The sequence below is a fragment of the Mastomys coucha genome, unplaced genomic scaffold (genome assembly GCF_008632895.1).
Source record: "Mastomys coucha isolate ucsf_1 unplaced genomic scaffold, UCSF_Mcou_1 pScaffold3, whole genome shotgun sequence".
In the NCBI taxonomy this organism is placed as follows: domain Eukaryota; kingdom Metazoa; phylum Chordata; class Mammalia; order Rodentia; family Muridae; genus Mastomys; species Mastomys coucha.
In genome coordinates this window covers 41483484-41505858 of record NW_022196909.1, presented here as the reverse complement: position 1 = coordinate 41505858, position 22375 = coordinate 41483484, and the positions used below count along the sequence as shown (strand labels likewise).

At 47.0% G+C, this 22375-nt stretch overlaps 1 protein-coding gene across 12 annotated transcripts in view; it reads left to right on the top strand.

Annotated features, from left to right (window-relative positions):
* Nucleotides 1-22375, top strand: part of Pcbp3 (poly(rC) binding protein 3) — a 220614-nt gene that overhangs the window by 141144 nt on the left and 57095 nt on the right. For all 12 annotated transcript variants that reach the window (XM_031348496.1, XM_031348495.1, XM_031348494.1 and 9 more), the window contains one exon: nucleotides 12710-12845. In XM_031348496.1, coding sequence (XP_031204356.1) covers nucleotides 12836-12845 — 10 coding nt within the window. In that variant the 5' untranslated portion in view covers nucleotides 12710-12835. The remainder of the gene's footprint in view (nucleotides 1-12709; nucleotides 12846-22375) is intronic.

Below are 22375 nucleotides of genomic sequence, written 5' to 3'. Positions count from 1 at the left end.
TTGGTCTTGGAACCCCACCCCCACCCCCACCCAAATGCCAAGACTGGGCCTTGGGGCCGCCTACGGTGCTTCTGAAAGTGAACGGTGTCACAGAAAGGCCTCATTGATCCAGGAAAGTGGTAACAGGCCAAGAGCACTGACTGAAGTCACACAAACACTGTGACACCCCGCTGCGATGAATTAGGCCAGCAGGCATTTTCTAGACTAGCCTGGAAGGAAAGAGTTTCAGATCTGTAGCATGGTTCACTTCTGCCCTGGGAGCTCGAAATAGCCGTGGACGATTAAGTGTGGGAATGTGGGTGATTCCTGGTCGGATTAGGCAGGTGCTGCGAGGGCTCAGTGCTGGGCTGTAGCCAAAGCTCAGGGCACAGTTTCGACTTTGAGGAAAGGGAAACGGCTGTGCTTGGAGCAGGCCACGGTGCTCTGCTGCCACCTAGTGGCACTGATTTCACATACACAATGAATCCTTATTTTTATCGTTTGAGCTTCATCAAGGAGAAGCACCCAGATTATGAGCATGCGTTTCTGGAGCTGTATGGAAGTTCTGTTGACCACACCACCCAGACTACAGACTACAGACTCCTTTGGAGGGGCTAGGGCTGCATCTGGGGTTAGCACCCCCACGCACAGGGCACAGATCGGGCCTCCAGCTGTGACCTGGGTAGCTCTCTGTGTAGAGAGCCCTTAGTGTATTTCATCCATCAGAGCTAGCATGCCTGAAGCTACATCTCCGCTGGCTTGAGTTTTTCATGTTTCTGAGGCAGAATCGTTTCTTCAGTGTGTGCTTCATTAATTGTGTTTCCTACCCATAGATTTTCCCAGCCATGCCTGTTCCTGCCCAGGCTTCCTCCTCTTTGCCCCACTCTAAACTAGACCTCGTCCCTGGAGAAAGTTTACTCAGCTTAAAGTTCGTTCCTTAGATGGCTTCTGCTGGAAATCATGTTCTGTTGCGAGAGAACCAGTCACTATTCACAGCTCATAGGACGCAGCTCTTGAGATTTTCCTACCGAGGCTGGCTCCCTAAGACCCTCATGGCCACATGGCCCAGGCTTGTCTTTTGTCTCTGGTCTCACACATGCTGGGGGATGCAGCCTTGTGCTTGCTGTCCTCTCCTGAGTCCCTCAGGACTCGTCACCGCCAGCAGGTAGCCCCATAACCCCACAAACACCTTTACTCCCTGAGCTTCTCATCCTGTTGAGACACCCACCCCACCCACCCAGGCATGGCTGGGAAAACCCGTTGGTAGTGGGTTAAGCCAGCTGGCTACCGGCTCCCTGATAACGGAAGAGCCCCTGCATGAACTGGGTGGGAAGGGCTTTGTCATCAGACTCCATGGCCAAGTTGTATTGATTCCAAATGTGCCAAGGAATGTGGCTGCCTGTGCTTATCTGACCCCCACCTTTTCTTCAAGCCTGTGGCTAGACTCTGGGGCGAGGGGGCATGGGATGAGGTTGTGGATCTTCATATTCTATTCTGAGATGAAAAACATTTCGGGATGCCTGGGAAGAAAGAAGGCCCCACGTGCCTTTGCTCAGAGCTTGTGAGTTGTGCTTAATTGACCACCTCAGCTCTAGGCAGCCATGACTTTCCTACACAGCTCTTGTCCCATGAGCCCCTTCTCACTGGCCTGTCTGCGTTTCCTCCACACTTGAGATTGTCTCTGGGCTTTTTGCAGTATGCATTCAAACCGGGCGTGCTAAAAGCATCAGACAGTTCTGCTAGACATGCGTAGTAAGCAGCCAGGCCTCGTACATGTGCATTGTACAGTGCTTCCTCACTAAAATCCCATGCATGGGAAGAAACTCCAGAAAGTTCTTGTTGCTTTGGTGCCTGCTGATGACCCTCTTGGTCAGCCTAGGTGCCCTGGGCCTTTGCGGTGTGGGATCCACCCTCCTGCCTGTTCTAGAAGCTGCTATTATTTGCCAAATGTAACAAAGGGGAAGCCTCTTGTAACTTTCTGCCAACTGGAAGGTGGTGGCCCAGAGCCCTTCAGGACTCTGTTTCACCAGGTTGTGGTAATTGACAACAGCTTCAGCTCATGCCTGCCAACCTTATAGCCACAACCCAGTGCCCTGCCCTCATCTTTGGACCCCAAGTGTTCCAAGAGATTGTCTCAGAGAATGTGAGCCTGTAGCCCCAAGTGCTGTCCTGAGCCCTGGGCAGTGGGAGGCCATCTTCACCTGCTGTTTCCAGGGCACACACGGAGGCCCTGTGACCTGTAGCTTGAGGTGCGTCTTCCCTGATTTAGATAAGGTCTGTACTGAGATTGTGACCGCTCCATCATACCCCAGCCACAACCTAGCATCTGAGCAGATGTACACCAAGGCAAGACATCTGGACCCTGCATGCCTGACTGTCATGTGTGCTGGATCCTCAGAGGAGTTCTGGCTCCCTCCTCTGTATCTATCGGCCCCTCTCTGGAAAGTTCTTGAACACACAGCTTGACAGAAGCCTCAGGTGGCAGCAAGCTATATTGGTATACTGGATATAAAGACAGAACCTCAACTTATAAACAGTGAACTTCATTTAAAGGGGGACAGGAGTCTTAAGTGAGTCTTAGAGACTATGATGCTGGGAAGGCTACACTGTGTGTGTGTGTGTGTGTGAGAGAGAGAGAGAGAGAGAGAGAGAGAGAGAGAGAGAGAGGAGAGAGAAAGAGAGAGAAGGGGGAGGGAGGGAGGGAGGGAGAGGGAGGAAGAAATATAAAATGTATATATGTGCATGGATATGGATATGCATGAGTGCATGTATGTTCATGTGTTCTCCACCTATCCTTTAAATGGACTTTTAAAGATTGAGGGGCTATGCTCTGAGTTTCCTGAGTTAGAGGAGCAGACCATGCCAGGACAGCTGAGGGCTGGCTCAGTGGGTCCCTCTCTGCCCAAACCATGAAATGGGGGACTCTTTTCTAATGAAGTACTTGTCTTTTGTTATTTATGGAAGGTGTGTTCTTTTTTTTTCTCTTTTTTTTATTGATTTAAGTTTTATTGCATTATGATGAGAAAAGATACATGATTTCAATTTACCTGAATTTGTTAACACTTAAAAACATATTTTAAGTAAATAGAATTAAATCACATTCTTGTTTCTCTTTTGTGCCCCAACTCCTCCCAGAGACCCCTCTATAGTACCTACAATGCCTTTTTTTGTCATATTCTTTAAAATTTATAGAATATTATAACAATAAAAATGAGTATTTTAAAAGTTGTTTGATATAAAAAACAATCAATTTAACAGTCTTATGTAGATGTTTGTCTACAGCAATACTGAAAATACATACATTTTTCTCAATATAAATTTTAAATAACTCTAAACATATTAACTGTATATTTTAAAATAATACATCACTACTAGTTATTTTTAATGAACATAAATATATAAAGTCTTTTTGTTTGTTTGTTTGTTTGTTTTGTATTTAGTAGAGCTTAAAATCTTGGCTCTTACTGTGGTACAAGCCCAAAATAAGAACAATTTTTAGACATTGGATTTCATTGTAATAAGGCTGTACTTCAATGACCCTCAAATCACCAAAGGATTTTACCTCCATTGTAGCTAAGCTGAGAGTTGACAGTTCTGCTGCACCAAGGAATGAATTGTAGGCATGGTTTTTGGATACAGACTTCCTGCTATGGTCAAAGCTATTTGACTTGAGTGATTATCTTCATTCTCAGCTCACAAAGAACAGGTTACATTCACTTAAGAAATGATGTATGTATTAAGATGGTCTATCCATGAAGTCATTCACCACTGTTTCAATGAACAATGGTTCTGCTTGGAGGGTGGCATAGACATTAGGTGAGGATAAGAATCTGGTTCTTTGGCTGTGATAATTTGGAAAAGCATTCATCTCAGAGAAAGAGTAACTTAAAAAGTCCTCTTCTTCAAACTTGATACAATAGTTACAAACGTCAAGCAAAGCATTCAGTCACACTCTTTGTCGTTCTCTTACAAGCCACCTCCCAATTTAATTGTCTACATTTCTTTTGGCTGTATAAATCCTTTTGAAATATGTAAGCTGTTCTGAAAACTATAGTATCGTGTAAAAACATGAAATAAACAATACTACTAATAGAGAGGCTGAGATAGGAGAAGCAAGATTTCGAGACCATTATGTGGTACACAGCAAGACACTGTTACATACAAGCACACTGAAAGCGTATATGGATTGTACAATATTGGACCTATTTTTCCAATTACCAAATTAGAGAGACTATTGGATGACAGTCAACAAATTTCTAATTTCCTCATATTTTTGGATTTTAATCGATTAGGATATGTTGGTAATACTAATTTTCATGTTGATATTAAGAAAAGTAATTGTTACTTCCTGTTGTTTTTGTTGTAAGAGGTGGAATTAGGTTTATGTGGGTTTGTTGAAAGATTACTTTCTTGCTTCTTCTAGGGTGTAGTTTTGCTCCTTATGTTGGTGTTTTCCATCTATTATCCTTTGTAGGGCTGGATTTGTGGAAAGATACTGTGTAAATTTCATTTTGTCATGGAATATCTTGTTTTCTCCATCTATGGTAATTGAGAGTTTTGCTGGGTATAGTAGCCTGGGCTGGCATTTGTGTTCTCGTAGGGTCTGTATGACATTTGCCCAGGATCTTCTAGCTTTCATAGTCTATGATGAAAAGTCTGGTGTAATTCTGATAGGCCTGCCTTTATGTGTTACTTGACCTTTTTCCTTAACTGCTTTTAAAATTCTTTCTTTGTTTAGTGCATTTGGTGTTTTGATTATTATGTGACAGGAGGAATTTCTTTTCTGGTCCAGTCTATTTGGAGTTCTGTAGGCTTCTTGTATGTTCATAGGCATCTCTTTCTTTAGGTTAGGGAAGTTTTCTTCTATAATTTTGTTGAAGATATTTACTGGCCCACTACATTGGGAGTCTTCACTCTCTCCTATACCTATTATCCTTAGGTTTGGATAACCCTCCTGGATTACCTGGATGTTCTGGGTTAGGGGCTTTTTGCTTTTTGGATTTTCTTTGACTGTTGTGTCAATGTTTTCTATGGTGTCTTCTGCCCCTGAGATTTTCTCTTCTATTTCTTATATTCTGTTGGTGATGCTTGCATCTATGACTCCTGATCTCTTTCCTAAGTTTTCTATCTCCAGGGTTGTCTCTCTTTCTGATTTCTTTATTGTTTCTATTTCCATTTTTAGATTCTGGATGGTTTTGCTCATTTCCTTCACCTGTTTGATTGTGTTCTCCTGCAGTTCTTTAAGGGACTTTTGTGTTTCCTCTTGAAGGGCTTCTAGCTGTTTACTTGTGTTCTCCTGTATTTCTTTGAGGGTGCTATTTATGTCTTTCTTAAAGTCCTGTATCATCATCACGAGAAGTGATTTTATATCTGAATCTTGCTTTTCTGGTGTGATGGTGTGTCTAGGACTTGCTATGGTGGCAAAATTGAGTTCTGATGATGCCAAGTAACCTTGGTTTGTGTTGTTTATTTTCTTATGCTTGCCTCCCACCATCTGGTTATCTCTAGTGCTACCTGCCCTTGCTAAATCTGACTGGAGCCTGTCCTTGCTGTGATCCTGGTTGTGTCAGAACTCCTCAGAGTCCAGCTGTCTCTGTGATTCTGGGATCCTTTGATCCTGGGCTTGTTAGAGCGCCTGGGAGTGGAGTTTCTTCTGGGTGTTGTGGGACTGGCTGGGGAGTTTGTGCCCAAGGTCTGCTCAGGGCACTGACCCAGACAGACCGGAACAAAGACGCATTTTCAATGAGAGAGGATACTTGCCTGTAAGTAGTTGAGAGTTTAGCAAAATAATAACATCAGCTAACATGATGCTGAGCGTATTTCAGAATTAGGCTTTATCCCCAATGGGAGAGGCATCAAAAGAATGCACTCAGCATCTGCTTTGTTCCTATTATATACAATTAAGCAGGTCTCGCCTTCTTCTCCCCTCTCGTGGCTTAGGCAGCTCCCTAGCTCAGCAGCAGCCCCTCTGCACTGCCCCAGTGCAGGCATCCCCTACCCAGCCCCTGCAGCAGTAGCCATTTCCTCAGCCTGCATCCCTGGAGTCCATGTCCTCCTTGATGTTCATACTTCCTGGCCCCGTCTTCTGAGGGCTCCTTAGTGGCAAGGCTGACCTTAGGACCTGGCCATGGCTCACTGAGGCTGTGGCCATGTCCCAAGGCTTGCCAGGGTCCACAAGTCTAGAGCCACTGCTCAGAGACCCCAGCCTCACAAATCCTTCACCACTACTTGTAATCCCAGCATTCCGGGGGCCTTCCTGGGCACTATGATGGAATGATGGTACCAAGGGTGTGCTCACTGCAGCCCTTTGTTACGGTATCCATGTCATAGCTCCTGGATACTTTTGGAGTCTGATGTTTGTTTGGCTCTACCATGGACCCCAGTCACACAACTGGAAGAACTATGGCGAGGCATAAGCTCCACTTTCCTGATGAGGAAAGATGCGGGGCACCTCCTCCCATCTCTGTTTTCCCTGTCCTCATGTCTGTGGCCCACAAGGCTACAGAGAGCAGTTCTCTATAGAGATAAGGGGAAAGTTGCAAACTCTTTGAGGCGTTTTATTTTCTATTTCAACAAATTTGTCAACACTATCAAGTTTCACTGTATAGTTATTACCTGTTTATAAAAATGACTCCATGTACATGAGAGAAATTACATACACACACACACTCATGTGTACATGATAGGATTGGTCATGAGAAGTCTTCCTCAAAGTAGCAGAATTTTAAAGACTATCCCAGTTTTTTACCCTGAGTACTTTGGTATACAGGCTTTTTAAAAGCACCATGCTAAAAGGAAGCCAACTTTGCATTTTGCAACCATACCAAGTTCCAAGGCGGGCCATAGTTCTGGGATTCTCTTCAGTGACAGGGCATTGAACAAGCACATCCAGCAGCAGGAGACTAGACTGATCTTCACTGAAGCAGCCACTTAGTGCTCACGTGGGCAGTCTTGTGGGCCACCCCAGATGCTAGCGTCTCAAAGTGTGCTGCACCAAGGGACTGTCTCTATCCAGCAAGTGGAGACAAAAGGCCAAGCCATGGCCAGCCAGGCAGCCACTCCCACCACACTATGATCCTTGAGGAAGGATGCCAAATAATTAGGAATCACATTTTTCTTCCCTAGTTTGCAACATTTTTCTTTATTGACCATAACAGTTTTGTACTTTTCCACAAAAGATGCACACATTAATTTTAAAGCTAAATAAAAAGTAGGGGGCTTTGTACAGTGAAGCAAGCAGAGGCCAAGCTGATAGCTGTTGTAATGGCCACTAACCCGTTAGTGAAGAGTTGGGACTACCCATTTTGTCCATGTGCCTCCATTCTGCTTGGATTCCTTTCTACTGGTTTCTTGGTGTGTTCAGATGAGCTCCCTAGCTCTGTGTTTTCGCTGATTGGCTGGATGAGCTGTAGGATACTTGGCTTGCCCCTGAGTCTGGCCAGATGCTTCCAGAGCCCAGGCAGTTGGGTGCACCAGGGCCTGATTGGTTGGCACAGTCTGTATATTCACAAAGTGCCTGAGGGTGTTACCTGTGGCTGCCGTGTCCCCAAGAGAAACATGCTACACTTGGGGTCTTTGTCCTTTCAGACTGATATTATTGCCTGTGGTGGCCTGATCAGCCAGACGTCAGGATAGTTGCTGCTGCTGTTCCTAGGGGGCCTCAAAGCAGCAGACAAGGAGACAAGCAAGGGAGCTAATTTATCACTTGACCTCTGCCTCTTCCCCATTGGCATTCCCATTGTGAAGAGAAGGGACAGCCGAGCTGGCTTCCTGGACTTCCATTGTCTCCTATTCAGCTATACAGGTGCTGGGTCTCCAGGCCTTTGAGTCCTGTAGGAGGAATGACTCTGTGGGTCACACTTCTTCTTCTTGCTGGCTAATGTAATCAGTCTTTTCCTGAATGCCCCTAACATGATGCAGACTGTCCTTTGGTCAAAGCCATTCAGCTCCTCATCTTAAGTTTCAGCCACTATGTCTTACTATTTAGCTACAGTGTCTTAATCAGGAATCACCAGGCAGTGACTGTAGGCTATCTAAAACTGGTGAAGACCACCAATGGCATCAGAAAGCTGGCACGTGGACTCTTCCCACAGGGCTCCCTTAGGTGGGGAACTCTTCATAAAGATCCAGGCTGGCCACAAACCTCTATGATTTTGAGTAAAAAGATAGTCAGAATTTAACTTAGCATGCCTGAGTAACAAGTGTATAAACTCAAGCGCCACCCTCTTGGCACATTGTAACGAAATATCACTGCACTCTGACCCCTCCCTTCTTTATTCAGATGTACCAGGACTGATCTCTGTGACCTACAGATTGTATGTTGGGTTTCGGATGGATGTTTCAAACGTGTTAAGATGCATTTGCAGTCCCCAGCTCAGTTGGTATCCCATCCTCCCTGTCTCCTCTGTACTGCCAGTGTCCCCACCTGCTTACTACTGACCCCTCATCGCCTGACCAGTGGGTTGATGACGGCACTTGCTCTGATCCTCTCTGTTTATACTGCCTTTCCTTGCACCTGAAGCTCATGCTTCATATAGCTGCCTCCTGCTACCTAGTTCCTGTATGTTCCTCGCCAAACAACTTCATCGTAAATGCAGTCCCTGGGGGAGGAAGTACCTGCTGGGTCTCACTCAGGCTTGGAGACCACATTGTGGCCCTGCCCCTTTCCTCCTGTGGATCACGCTAATGGGCTCCTGCCTGCTCCTTGTGCTTAGCTTTCATTTTTGTAAAGTCTTTGGGGCTCCCATAGAGAGCACAGCTCTGCAGCCCTAACCTGGAACTTTGCGTAGGCAGTGAAGCCCGTACATGTGCCTTCTGGTATAACTGAGGGATCATCCCATCCCTCAGAACGAAGCCTGTACTTACGATGCTCCTCTGTGCTGTATATCTTTTTAATATGTGGTATGTTGTCTATATTTTCTCCTTTTACAATCCTCTATTATATCTCTTTTATATCTTTTATACCTCTTTTATATCTTCTCCTTTTATAATCCTTTAGTGCTCTACATTTTACTTTTATATCTGACCCTCAACATGTCTAGGACCTTAGTTCTAGGACCTATCCCTCACCCCGCCCCCCAATGGACACTGAAGTTCAGAGAGTGGCTTCATACTGCACATCCCGGTCACGTCAACCACCTATGTTAAATCATCTCTGGATCACTTCTAATGTGCAATACCCTGTAAGTAGTTGGACTGTGCTGTTTAGGGAAGGATGATAAGAGAAGGACACACGGTTTCAGTAGAGCCTCAGGTTTACTCTCAAGTATTTTCAACCCAGTGTCCTGCTTCACGGTGGCTTCGCGTTCAGTGTGATTTTTGCCATCAGTGAAACCTTTGTTTCTTCTCCAAAGTGTAATGAACTTTACTTTGAGAAGGTCATTTACCCTTGGGGTTACATTGTGCCTTTTTCCCTGTCTGCCCTCTTTTTTGGGGGGCACAAACCTCAGCCATTTATGTGTACAAAAGTGCAGTGCTGGGAGGGAAGGGTTGCAGGAATCATGACACTACAGACCGATGACATCGTCCAGCACTGGACGCCTTTTTCCTTCTTTCTCCAGGAGGGATCTCACCTCCTAGATCTCTGGTTTCACAGGCTGGGAGTTCCCCCGCTTTCCTCTCTCACATTCCAGGGGTCCAGGGTTCTGTATTCTCTATCGTTTGCCCTCCTCCCCTGTCTATCCTCTTAAAGGTTCATGGTGTCTGCACTAACAAGGCCAAATGTCTGATGGAGACATGTGCTATAGAACACGGGGCTTACCAAGCATCTCTCTCCAGAAGCATCCCTTCTTGCTGGATAGCAAAATGCAGCTTTAAACAAAAGCAAAAGCCACAAGGGGCTAGAGGTGGCTTGGTGGTGGAGAGCGCTTGACGCTCTTGCAGAGGACAGCCGTTCAATTCCCAGCACCTACACTGTGGCTCACAACCATGTGAAACTTCCATTCCAGAGGATCAGACACCCTCTTCTGGCCTCTGTAGGTACTGCATGCATGTGACACGCATACTAAAGTAGGCAAAACACTCATGCACATAAAATAAAGCTTAAACAAACAACCAGAATGGGAGACCTGGAAAGGTGATGAACACACGGTGCCTTGCACTGTCTTAGTTCCCTTGGTTCTGAGAGAAACTCCGTTCTGCTCTCTCACCCTTCATTACGTCCCTAACACAGCTCCGAGCACCTTCGTCATCCATTGCCCCAGCCCCTCTAAAGCGCTTTCGTCCATGACTGTTAGTCCTCATGTATATCATTTCCTGACTGGGGGCCCAGGAGTCGGTCCTGAAGCAGCTGTCTGTCCTCACTCTTGGCCTTGCTTCTGGGGTTGTGCACAGGTTACCCCCCACTTCTGCCATCTCCACCGTGGCGGCCATCGCCCTGCGACTAGAACCCCACAGAGCTCCCCTTCTTTCTCCTGCAGGTTCTATTGTTCCTTCACGACAAAGTGCCCTGGCCACTTCACTGCAACTGTCAGGAGGGGGTTTATGCTCTTTTTCTTGCCCCATGTTGATTGAGAATTCTCAATTCCGATTTGAGAAAACCTGCCGTTGCTTAGGCCCTTTCTCACCCTAGAACTCTGAGGACCTTGGATAGGGGACTGGGAGGTGCCGCTGTTACGGGCTTTCTCGAGACACTCCTTTTAATGTCGGCACGTCACTGTCTTCAGAATGCTTGTCACTAAACCCAGAACCTTAGTGAGTCACCTTTGAGGGGGGTCTCTAGACAAGGCCTCTACCCGAGGATGGCACCTGGTGATGCCAGGGCTCAAGGGTTCCTGGGGTGGATTCTCTCCCAAAGGTTTCACTGCAACTCTTGGGATGCTACATGGTTCTGGCAGGATGCCCGAGCATCCCACATGAGCAGGGCTGTGTGGTGTTCGCCACTCATGGCTACAGCTTCAGTTTCCTTTCCTATATGTCACTCACCCATTTAAGGGTTCCAGTCCCCCTCCTACAGCACCTGTTTCTCAGTATGGGAACAAATAGGCTGTGCGCTTTCGATCGCCACATTGTGCGAGTGTGGTTCTGTGGGTGGGGATGGGATAAAGACAGAGGCAAGCTAATGCCGCAACATTTAATAGAGGATCTCTTTGTGTGGTATTGGAGATCAAACCCAGGGTTTTGTGGACACCACACAAACAATCTAGCACTGCTTTATGTCCTAGTCTTTGGAGTCTTGAGTGAAGGTCTCGCTATGTATTGTAGGCTAGCCGTGAACTTATGATCCTCCTGCATTGGCTTCCCTAGCGCTGGAGTGGCAGGTGGATAAAGCCACGCCTGACTCTTATTTTGTTTAATGTGTATGTGTGTATGTGCTTGCACGCGCATGGGTGTTCATGGTATATGCAAGTACACACACACATGTATGTGTTTGTGGAAGTCAGAGATTAATATTAGGTATGGCCCTCAATTGCTGTCCTTTCTATATTTTTTTTGAGAGAGAGAGAGTCTTTTATCAAAATTTACCAATCTAGCTAGGCTAGCTGACCAGCAACTCCCAGGAATCCTCCTGCCTCCGCTTTCGCAGCTCTAGGATTGTAAGTGTATGCTGCTGCACTTTGCTTTATATGCAGGTGCTTGGGGCTGAACTCGTTCATGTTTTCATGTTTGTAAGCAGGCCCTTTACCAGTGAGGCATCTCCTTTCCCCCCTTGTTTAACTTTTTAAATATTTTCTTAGTTCATATACCATATATACATTCAAGTGACCTGGTCTCCCACACACCGGCACTCAGAGCTCAGGGCCACACCTGTGCAGCAGCTTTCCCAGCTCTGGAACCCACGAAGAAGGGTGGGGTGGGTTCTGTTCAACCTTGGCTGGCATGGGATCCCTTCACACCGGTGTGTTCTCCTTTGTTGCCTTGGAACTTTATGCTGTGGGCGAGTTGCCCACACCTGCAGGAGACTGCCTCCCTCAGCTGCTATCTGGACGGCTCTGGCAAAGGCGGACACTGTCCAGGTTGTGATTACTGTTGGCTCACTGACCTTGCAGGTCCAAGCCCAAAATCCTGTTAGAGGCAATGTCCCTACTAATCATGTGTGTGTGCTCTAGATATGTACCCGTAGAACAGAGTAACAAATAGCAAGGAAGATAATGGCAAAGCGATGCTTGGGTCTAGAAATCAAACGTCTGGTGTTGGCACCAAATCCGAATTCCCAAAGCACGGGAGCACAGGCTGAGGGTGTAGAGAGGCTGGGGAGGAGAAGGCAGTGTGGACGGGGGGTGGGGTGGGGAGGGGAGGTAGAGCTCCAGCAGCAACCCTGCAAGGTGATGTTGAAGAGCCTGGACTATGAACTTAGAAATCCAGCAATGCACTTAGTGTGTATCTACTAACTGTCATTTTAAACCTAGTGCCTATGCTAAATAGATAGATACATATGCTAAAGCTTGTAGGTTTATATGCTAAACATTGTAAGTAGAAGACAGGTATGCTAAATATTATAAGCAGATCAGTCATACGATTCCTCAGAGCACCTCCTCTAGGACACCTGTTATGAAGTAGACACCTTCTTTGTGTTTCTTTGCCTCTGGTGTACCGTTCTGGCATCATCCCAAGGTCATCTCTGTTGGTCCATATCCTCCCCTTGTAGACCTTAGACTTGGCCATTTCAGAGACATTGGGGTGTCTGAATGGCTCTGCTGAATGTTTGGAAAAGAAAGGCTGCCGATCAGTCCTAACTAAGGTCAAGGCCCCGGAGTTCAGAGCTTGGTACTCACCTCTGTTTCTCTTTCAGGTAGGTGAGCTCCAGCCAAGCCAGCCCTGCCAGAGACCTCCAGTTTTGGTGGATGGTGCTCTGAGCATCCACAGTGTACTTCAGCATTTGAATCTATGGACCTGCTTTGAACCATAGAGCCTGCCTATGGGGGAAGGTGAGTTGCCCTGAAGCCCTCCTGTTTGTTTATTTGCTCATCAGGCACGGTGGCAGCAAGGCCGGGCTCAGCTTTAAGGAACACACGTGTTGGCACTGGCACTGTTCTTTGTTCTGTCCTGTTCTATTCTGTTGGGCCCTGAGGTTCTGTATATACTTTAGACTCTTTCCCAAAGCTGAGAGCAAATTACGCATGTACACTCGTAGGCCCAGTCCACCCCAGAGGCTACCCACACAAGCTGGACCGCCCTCCTGGAATTGGCCTGAGCCCGGAATCATGAGGCAAGCACAGGCTTAGGGATTGGAGAATGGAAGTCTGTGCCAAAACACTGACGGTCGCCATGGGCTTTTATTCCTATTTTCTGCTCGCTGATACGATGGTCGAAAGAATTATTTAATTTGGGTTGCTCATCGTCATGCATAATGTTTTCTGATGATATGGATAGTACGAAGGTCAGGTGCTTTCTGGTTCAGCATGTGGTAGTGAATAAAGACTTCTACTGCTCGTTGCAACTTTGGATGAACACCATGAGTTTTGGAAAGCAAAAGACCGTGGGAGAGATAAGGCCGCAAGTTTACCCTTTCTTTCAGTGCCTCCCATAGGCTCAGGAGAACCCAGACCTGCGTGTTGATCTGAAGCCCCGTGGGAGCTCCCAGAAATTGTTAGAAAGGGCCCATGCAGTAGTAAGGGTCTCAATGTACAGACGCTGGTGTCAAGGATGTACCTAGGCCCTGTATTCAGGTAGTAGTGGAACCACAGAGCAACTGACTGGAGGGTTTGTTCTTGAGGAATCACTTGGGTTGAGTGGGAGAAATGTTTTGGGAAGCAATCTCTGAGCCACCTCCGCCATTCCTCTGGCCAGGCCTGCACCCCACTTTGGGACCTTACCAGTCCTCAGGGAACTTCATGGATCAGCCCTTGGTGGCTAAGCTGGACAGTAGAGTTGTGAGCTGTTGGTTAGGGTAGAAAAGGGTTTGCAAAGCCAGGGCCCCAGGTCTGGGTGTGCGTCAAGAGAGAGCAAACACAGCTCATCCTATGCCATGTGGCTTTTTCCGAAGAACCTATTTTTGCTCATCCCAGAAAGAGAGGGCAATGACAGACCCAAGGGATGAGTCTACCCCGCTGTGTTTCAGTGAACTAGTGACTTACAACAGCATAGACAAAGAGCTTGCTTGCAGGAGCATGGGAAGGTTATGGACAGGCAGCTAACTATACACCATTGGAGAATTTCTCGCTATACCTGTGGCCCCACCCCACATAATTATTGGGGTAGAATACTTATATACGCTTGGGAGGAAAGGGATGCAGTGGGCCTTATGAACCAGGTGAGTCCTCCACTCCTCCCAGGAGGTGATGTTAAAGGGGATGATTTTGTAGTTCTTGTAAAGGTCCCATAGAGGCAATCGTAGAACTCTGATTTCAAGATGTTAAGGGCCCTGGTATGCCTGGACACCAGAATTCTTACAACATGGTCTCTGCCTGGTCAATGTCCTGGGTTGGCTAGGTTCCTGCTGTTGTCTGCCTTAATTCCCAGGTAAGATGAAGCCCTCCCTCTCTCACCTCTACCCAGGACCCTGATCCTAAGAGATAGTGGCTCACCCCGCTGGAGAGGCCTCAGATCTGTGACCACAAGCTCCTGAAGGACCTGGTTCCTCCAGCCATCTCCCTGCACTACACAGAACATCCCTCTAGGACTTGCTGAGCTCCGTGTGAAGGTCCGAGGTCTCTGCCAGGCACACATTACCTGAATGAATGGCCGTTCAGGGAGTTCCAGCAAGTCTGAGTGCTGGCATTGCAGGCATGCAACCCTGACATATTTATGTCGTTTTGACCCTGAAATCATATGCTCTAAATAATACATGCCAGGGAGATCACAAGACAAAGGGAGGGGGCCCTTTCCCAGGACTAGGTAAGTCATAACCCACACAGATCTTCCACTTACAGTCCTAGGGTCTGGGAGCCCAAGATCGAGGGGTCAGGAAGCCTGTTCATGTCTGATAGCGATGCGGCTGATTCCCATGTGGAGCTTCCTTGAATTCTGCATCCCTTGCAGAGGCAAATACTGTGTTTTTATTTGACAGGAGGGCCATTTGGCCAAGAGGGCGGAACTACTCTCCCTGAGCCTCCTGTGAGACACCAGCTGGGTTATATAGGTTATGATTAAGTTACAGCGCAATCCCCTTTCGTAGACCCCAGTACTGCCACGGTGATTAATCTCGCTAGTTTTCTTGGGTTTGCTTTTGTTTTTTAAGGCAGACTCTCACTATATATTTCTGGCTGACCTGGGACTTGATGTAGACCAGGCTAGCCTTGAACTTCCAGAGATCTGGCTGACTCTGCCTCCTCCTGAATGCTGGATTTCAGGTGCGCACCACCACACCTAGCCTGAAGGTTGATTTTCAACATACATATTTGAGAGGAAACATCTGCCCCAATAGTATTGCAGCATTGCTCAATAGACCAACTCAAAACATCTGGCACACTCACCGATTGTAGTTTCTTTATAGTCCTACACACTAAAACATGAAATCCAGGAATGGAAATCTTACTTATGTTATACAATGAAATATCAGAAATTTGGCACTATTACTTAAGCCTAAATACAGTTAACATAGGGAAGTATTTACTGTGTCATACTAATGCAAAAAGGAAGTCAGATGTGTGCAGTTTGCTCCTGTACTGTTTAAAAGATACAGTGATGGAGCCTAGACCACTCCCCTCCCTACACTGCAGGTCCTAGACATTTGATCTTTCTGGGGAGCACTCAATTACATTAGTTCTCTATAGTGCATATCCATTGGTTATATTGTTTGCTTGGGGAGGCTTCAGGACCCCTCTTTCTTTTCTGTGCTGCATTCTGTGGGCATTGCAGAGTTACTAGCAGTTTCTGTGCTCGCAGCGACCAGCTCCTTCCACCATGCAGTCTGCCTTCTATAGATGTACACCCATCCTTATCCTTCCTTATACAGGCTTGCTCATGCTTTGGTCATTACCTCCTCTGATCTTACATAAGTTGCTGGGATAAAATTAACATATCAATATCAAAGTAGCCACTCTCTCTTGCTTGATAGGAGAACTGCTCAGTCTGATGGTGGCCAATATGCATGCTACCCCTCCGTTTAGATCTCAGGTACTTGAGCCTAGAGGTCCTGACTCAGTCCCTGCCTGAGCATACATATCATAGCCAACATTTGGACCATCTTAAATGACTTAGCATGTTCTTCTACTTCTGAGTGTGTGCATAGGCTTGCTTCTCGGGGCTGACTACAAATTAATTAAAAACAGGGAAGGCAAGAATTTCCAGTCTGTGCCATTTTGGATACCTAATCCTGGTGAGGAATTTTCTTTGAACTTGCAAATGTCTCCAGTCAATCGAAGGCAACCCTGTAGTCAATGGCTAGGGAGCCGCCTCCGCCCAAGCTGTATATGAATGGTCAGCACAATGACAATGTCTGATATGAAAAGCTGTGTTGGGATTAATGCTAGCCAATCCCCCCTCCCCATTTCAGGCTGAGCTGCTATGCATATGTCCTGCAGGCACACTGGCTTGTTCTATCCTGTTGGGGGCAGGAGCCATTGAAATGACAGCCACGAGTGCAGGGTGCCCCTCCAAGGGCACAAGGGGAGCTGGGCGAAAAGTAGGTCACATGTGCCTGGGCGATGTCACGCGGTTCCCACCCCAGGCCAATGGGATGGGTGGCCTCTTTCGGTTGAGAACAAAACATCACTCTAATTTTTCTCTGTTAGCATTTCATCTTCTCTAAACGGGGAGAGTAACCATCTGTCTGGTTCCCACATCCAACTTGATCCTCTTGACCTCACAGGGCTGCTTTGTTCTGAGGTAAGGGGAGTCTGTGGGTCTGGGTGAGCGACGGTCAACGGAGCAGGACAGGTGGCTAAGACTGACTAAGTCCTAGCTCAGATCTTCAGGTGGTGTGGCGGAGCATGCCGAGGTCACAGATGTGATGTGTTGGGACAAGGTACCAAAGGCACTGCCATAATGGTACACAGAGAGCCGCTGGACAGTGGGAAGAGTGGAGTTGGGTGGTACGTGCCAGCGGCTTGGATAATGCAGGTTTTTAGGGAGGACCAATGCCATTCTGATGATCTTTACTATTGAGATGACATTATTTACAAAAAATTAATAAGCAATCATACAGATATTTTGTCGATCCTAAATACCAGTGTTGGAAGGGAATATAATCTTTACCCTTGGCCAGATGAGCACCCTTAGCAATAGGGACCGGATGCTCTCTGGCTCAACTAGCTCCTTCGGTCTTGTCTTTGTTGGAGACTTAAGTCTCGGAAGTTACTCAGAAAGTTATTTGCTTCCACGGATAAGAACACTATGAAGTCCAAATATCAAAAGACTTATGCACACATATTATTAAAAAATGGAATATATACATTTTAGAGTTTAATATTTATATTGAGCAATTACTAATTATCTTATTGCAGCCATGTTGTTATACATGATCCCTATGTGGCTAAACATAATAGTTTTTAAGTCTTGGCAAAAATTAATATGTATTTTACAGCTTATACGTAACAAAATTCACATTTTTGCCTGTCTTGTAAATGAACTCAAGTTCACTCAGTATGTTCCGATGTGTGTGTTTGACAAGCAAGTTGTAGCATATATGTGTTTGCTGGATCTGGCTATGCCTGCCATATTCAGACACAGGGAAATACTTCCAGAAACAGTGTACTAGAATAAGATTTGTAACAACTTAAATGTGAGTATGTTCCACCGGGAAATTTTTTTTCCCTTTCAGGTGAAATTTGTGCTTATTGTAGTTCTCCAGGGAATGTGGGTATGCAGCCAGCATTGTAAGAATATGCACGAGCACTTTGGGTTTCACACTGTTGTCTGTCTGTATTGTGTGGCACAGTAGCTGTGCAAAGCTCGCAAGGACTCCCGGTACGATCAACCTTCAGCCTCATGTTGATATTCTAAAGCACTGGTCCTCAGCCTGTGAATCGAGACCCCTCTGGGGGTCTCATGTCAAGTATCCTGCATATCAGACATTTACACTAAGATTTATCGCAGTAGCAAAAATACAGTTGTGAAGTAGCAACAAAATAATGTAATGGTTCGGGGGCGGGGGGTCACCACAACATGAGGAACTGTATTAAAGGATCGCAGCATTAGGAAGGTTGAGAATCGTTGTTTTAAAGAATATTTAACTATTTTTCAATCTTGAGGAAGCATATACGTTTGTTTGTTTGTTTGGGGTTTTCGTTTGCTTAACTAAGACAGAGTAGAAATGTGTAACATTCTCCACGTTTGTGGCTGTTAATCTGATGCCTGGAGAAAGCCCCAAACACGGATGCAGTTTGAACACCCTCTCTTTTGTTGTGCCACCCGTACGTACTATGTATCCCAGAAAGTAGGCTTTTAATATGAGCATTCATCTATGGCATGTAAAGACAGAGGTGTACAGCTGTGACACCCATACATGTTCATGTGACATCTCAACTTATAACGTTCGCTATCATTTCTCGGGTGAGGGCTGCTGCCTCTGGAAAGGAACCCACTTGTGGGATCTGGGTATGCCTTAGGACCCTTGTTTTGCTCTGCCCATTAGGAAAGATATACAACTATAGCTCTGCAGAAGCATAGAGTCATGCCCTGTGGTGCTATGCAGAGGAGAGCCCTAGTACAGCCTGTCCTCCTCACCTCTCCCCACCCCCTCCTGCCACTGGATTGGCCCTTCCTGTCCACACTACCCTCATCATTTTCATGGTGTTGAGCTGTGGTCATTGTGGACCTTGAAGGGCCTGCCCTGTTGAGTTGGGTGTACTAGTGTCTGAAACGAGTCATCATCCCATATTCTGTGTATGAGAGGGATGCGATATTCCAGGAGACAGCTGGGCCCTGATCATAAGCCGGAAGCCTCAACAAAGCATTCTTCCACTGGGCAAAGAAACCTGGGGAGGATTTCGAGTGGGGAGCACTGCACAGCCAGAACCACCTGATGAGACATATTTACTCTGATGGAGTAAGGATTCAGAGGGTAGGGAACTCAGAGGACTAGTGTCTCAGGATTGAGAGTTGTGGTTAGAAGGTCCCCAAAAGTGTGCGTGCTTCTGGTGCCTGCAAGGGTCCCCACCCCAACTTTGTGATTAGTAATGGGTGAAAATGCCCAGCTGTCATTTGACAGCACCATGGCCATGTGAAGCAGTTCCACTGGTCGCATTAGTTGGGGTTCATGGTAGTGTTTAGGTCCCCTGAAAAGGGCAGAACTGGGCACAGTCTCTGAAGGGCTGCACTGACAGATTTCTGCTGCTTTAGACCCCTTATGGATAGATCGGGAGAATGCTTCTGACACATGACAAGATTGTTGGTCTTCTTCCATAGAACCCAGCCTCCCTTTCAGCACCCCCTCCACCCCTCACCTCCGAAATTACGGTTTCTGCATTACATCATGGTTACTCTGGTGGTCCAGGTGTGACCTCTGCATCCCCACCATTCCCCAATGACTCTGGAAATGCTGATTCCCCTCTTAACCCCCTCAGATCAGTGGAGTTAGAGCTTCTGGAGCCAGGCAGGACAGGCCTCTCAGGTACCATATGTAATAGCCACGGTGGGTCTGAGAACCCCTGGCATGGCAGCTGGAATTAGGTGCAGAGGATCTGCCCGAGTACCAGATCTGGGAGAGCAGGGGATGCTGCCTGTGTTTCCACGGTCAGATACAAGCCGACCATCCTGTGGGACCTCTGGGGCCAAGTCACATTGCTTCAATTGTACAGCCAGAGCTTTCTGTGGGAAAGGACACAGGTTGCCCCATCTGCACCTGCATCCGCGGGGCTCAGAGGTTTGTGGAGACCAGGAAGCCGTGTGCTAGAACTGAAGGAGAGTTCTAGCATAAGCCCGAGGCCAGTGCTGGGACAGGAAAGTTGTGGCAGAAGCTGTGGTCCCTGCTGACTCAGGGACCTCCGCTGGGATGGGAGGACAAAGGCCACTCAGTGGAATAGTCTGGAGAGGAGAGGAGACTGCAGTAGCCACATGAGGTCTCTAGCCAGATGGTCTTACTGAACAAAGGGCCTGTCTGGGGCCGGGATTCAAGGGCAAAGTGGAGGACTGCATGGGACAGTCTAGCTGCAAACTCTCTTCCTGCTTCGTGGTGCTGGGCTTTGAAAGCTGCCTGCCTCCCGCTCTCCCTTTGCACAGGCGTACCCATTCTCAGCTGCTGATGTAGGGTATAGTAGTTCTAACACTGTGGAGACAAAAGGAGAAAGAAACCTGTATAAGAGCATGCTATTAGGACTGGTGTGTGTGTGTGTGTGTGTGTGTGTGTGTGTGTGTGTGTGTGTGTGTGTGTTGCTCAGTAAAGTACTCATAGGACCTGAATTCAGTTCCCAGAACCCATATTAAAAAGCCAGGCATAAATGCTCCAAGGGGCAAAGACAGGTGGGTCCCTGGGAACTCGCTGGCCAGCCAGCCTAGTCTACTTGGTAAGGTCTGGGCCCATAAGAGACTAATCTCACAAAACAAAGTGAGTTGCACATAGGAACAACATCTGAAGTTGTCCTCTGGTTTCCACACGGGTGCATGGTTATGAGCGTATATGCATGCATGTCCATGTGTGTATGCATGTGTGTGTGTGTCACATACAAGAGAATAATCAAAATGTCACATAGGAATAAAGGTCAGAGACAGGTGAGAATGTCTACTTTTGTTTCACTATACTCAAAATGACATTTAAGTCAGTAAGAATGAATAAGCTAGTCAATAAATGCTATTGGGTCAACTAGAAATCTACCTTTTAAAGTACTAGATTTCAAACTCTACACACATTTTGGGATGGAATAATCAATACCAACAGAGAAATTATATGTTTACTGTATGTCCTTTTGAAAAGGCATCATAGGCGATCCCTTGCCCCCAGAAGGCACGAGTGCACGGTGGCATGCAGGAACTCTGCCAGCTTGTCATTTTGGTGGCATCTTTCAAAATGCAGTAATGCTACAGCAAAGCACAGGACCATAAGCGGACAGCGTGCGGTTCTTAGGGAGCGCACAGTGAGAATGAACTCACAAACAAGGTCATACGCAGGAGTTAGGATGGCAGCCTGCCCACATGCCCTGCGGGCTTGCTCAGGTGCGAACTGCACTGCTTTGTAGAACGTGGCCAGTCAGGTCTGCCAACATGTTAGTGTAAATACCCTTTGTTCCTACAGTTTCTGCTACAAGCCAAGTCTTTTCTCTGATTAAGCCATATTGTGCAGAGATATCCATGCTCAGAATGTTTGCCACATTAAGGTTTATTTAAAAAAACAAACAAACAAAAAACGGGGGTGGGGGAGGGCTGGAGAGATGGCTCAGCGGTTAAGAGCACTGATTGCTCTTCCAGAGGTCCTGAGTTCAATTCCCAGCAACCACTTGGTGGCTCACAACCGTCTGTAATGGGATCTGATGCCCTCTTCTGGTGTGTCTGAAGTCAGTGACTGCACTCACACACATAAAAGAAACCTTTAAAGAAAAAAAAAAGGCAAAATAAATAAACATAAGGAAGACCTTTAATTCTCACCATCAGGACATGTGAAACTTGGGCGAAGTGAGTTCTGACGTGGCCCCGTGGACACTCAGCCCCCAGGCCACAGTGGCTTCTTTCTCTGACCCAAGCTAGTGGCTGCTGACGCCATCAGTAGGAGACCTGGTGGCCTTGTGATAGTGGTCATGCTGTGGAGTTCTGCCTTGCAATAAGATGTGTGATACCGACTGAGACGCACACCTGTTACCTGGCAGCATGGATGAGCCTCAGTGTCAAAAAGGCCAGGCCAGGAGGAGACAGGGAATGCTGCAGAATACTGCGGTGCTGCATAAGAGCCATTGATGGCTGCCCGGCCTTGCCTCACTTTGGATGTGAATGCTCTAGGTTACAAATTAGTTTTGTAGGGTAAGTGCTCTGTGATATTTGAACTATCCTGCTTCATATCTGTGCCATGACTATATCTGCACCTAAAGTATAGGTCCCAGTTGTATACACTATATACATGTGCAAGGCAGGCCTAGGCAAGGCCAGGCTCCTGCGACATGGAGTGTGTGGCTAGCCAGCATGTCTTCCAGAGTACTGTGGACATTTCTCTTGATCTTAAAGAAGACTCTGCTGTGACAGCCACATCTCAAGAGGCCCCTGCTCTGGACAACTAGAAAAGTGTGTTTGGGCTTCCAACACCGTGTGTTGGCTGAGCCCAGGAATGCTATCAGCCCAGCAGTGGACTCACAGGTGTATAGCTGCAACACCCGAGGGTCCCAATATCCCTGCACTGATTGGACATTGTTTCTGCCTGGTCCTTGAGACTGCAGCCAGTGGACAATTCCTAGTGTCCAAAGACCTTGGGCCCGTGGCATTAGGAAGAAAGGACGGGCCTGGATGTGGACTGGAGTTGATGCCAGAACTCCTTGCCTCATCGCTTCTGGCAGGGACCATGTGGGAGGTCTCCTTTCGATCTTGCTCAGTAATGCAGCCTCCACAGCCTAGCTCCTTCTGATAGAATTCACTGGTTTCAGCTTCAAGAACCTAG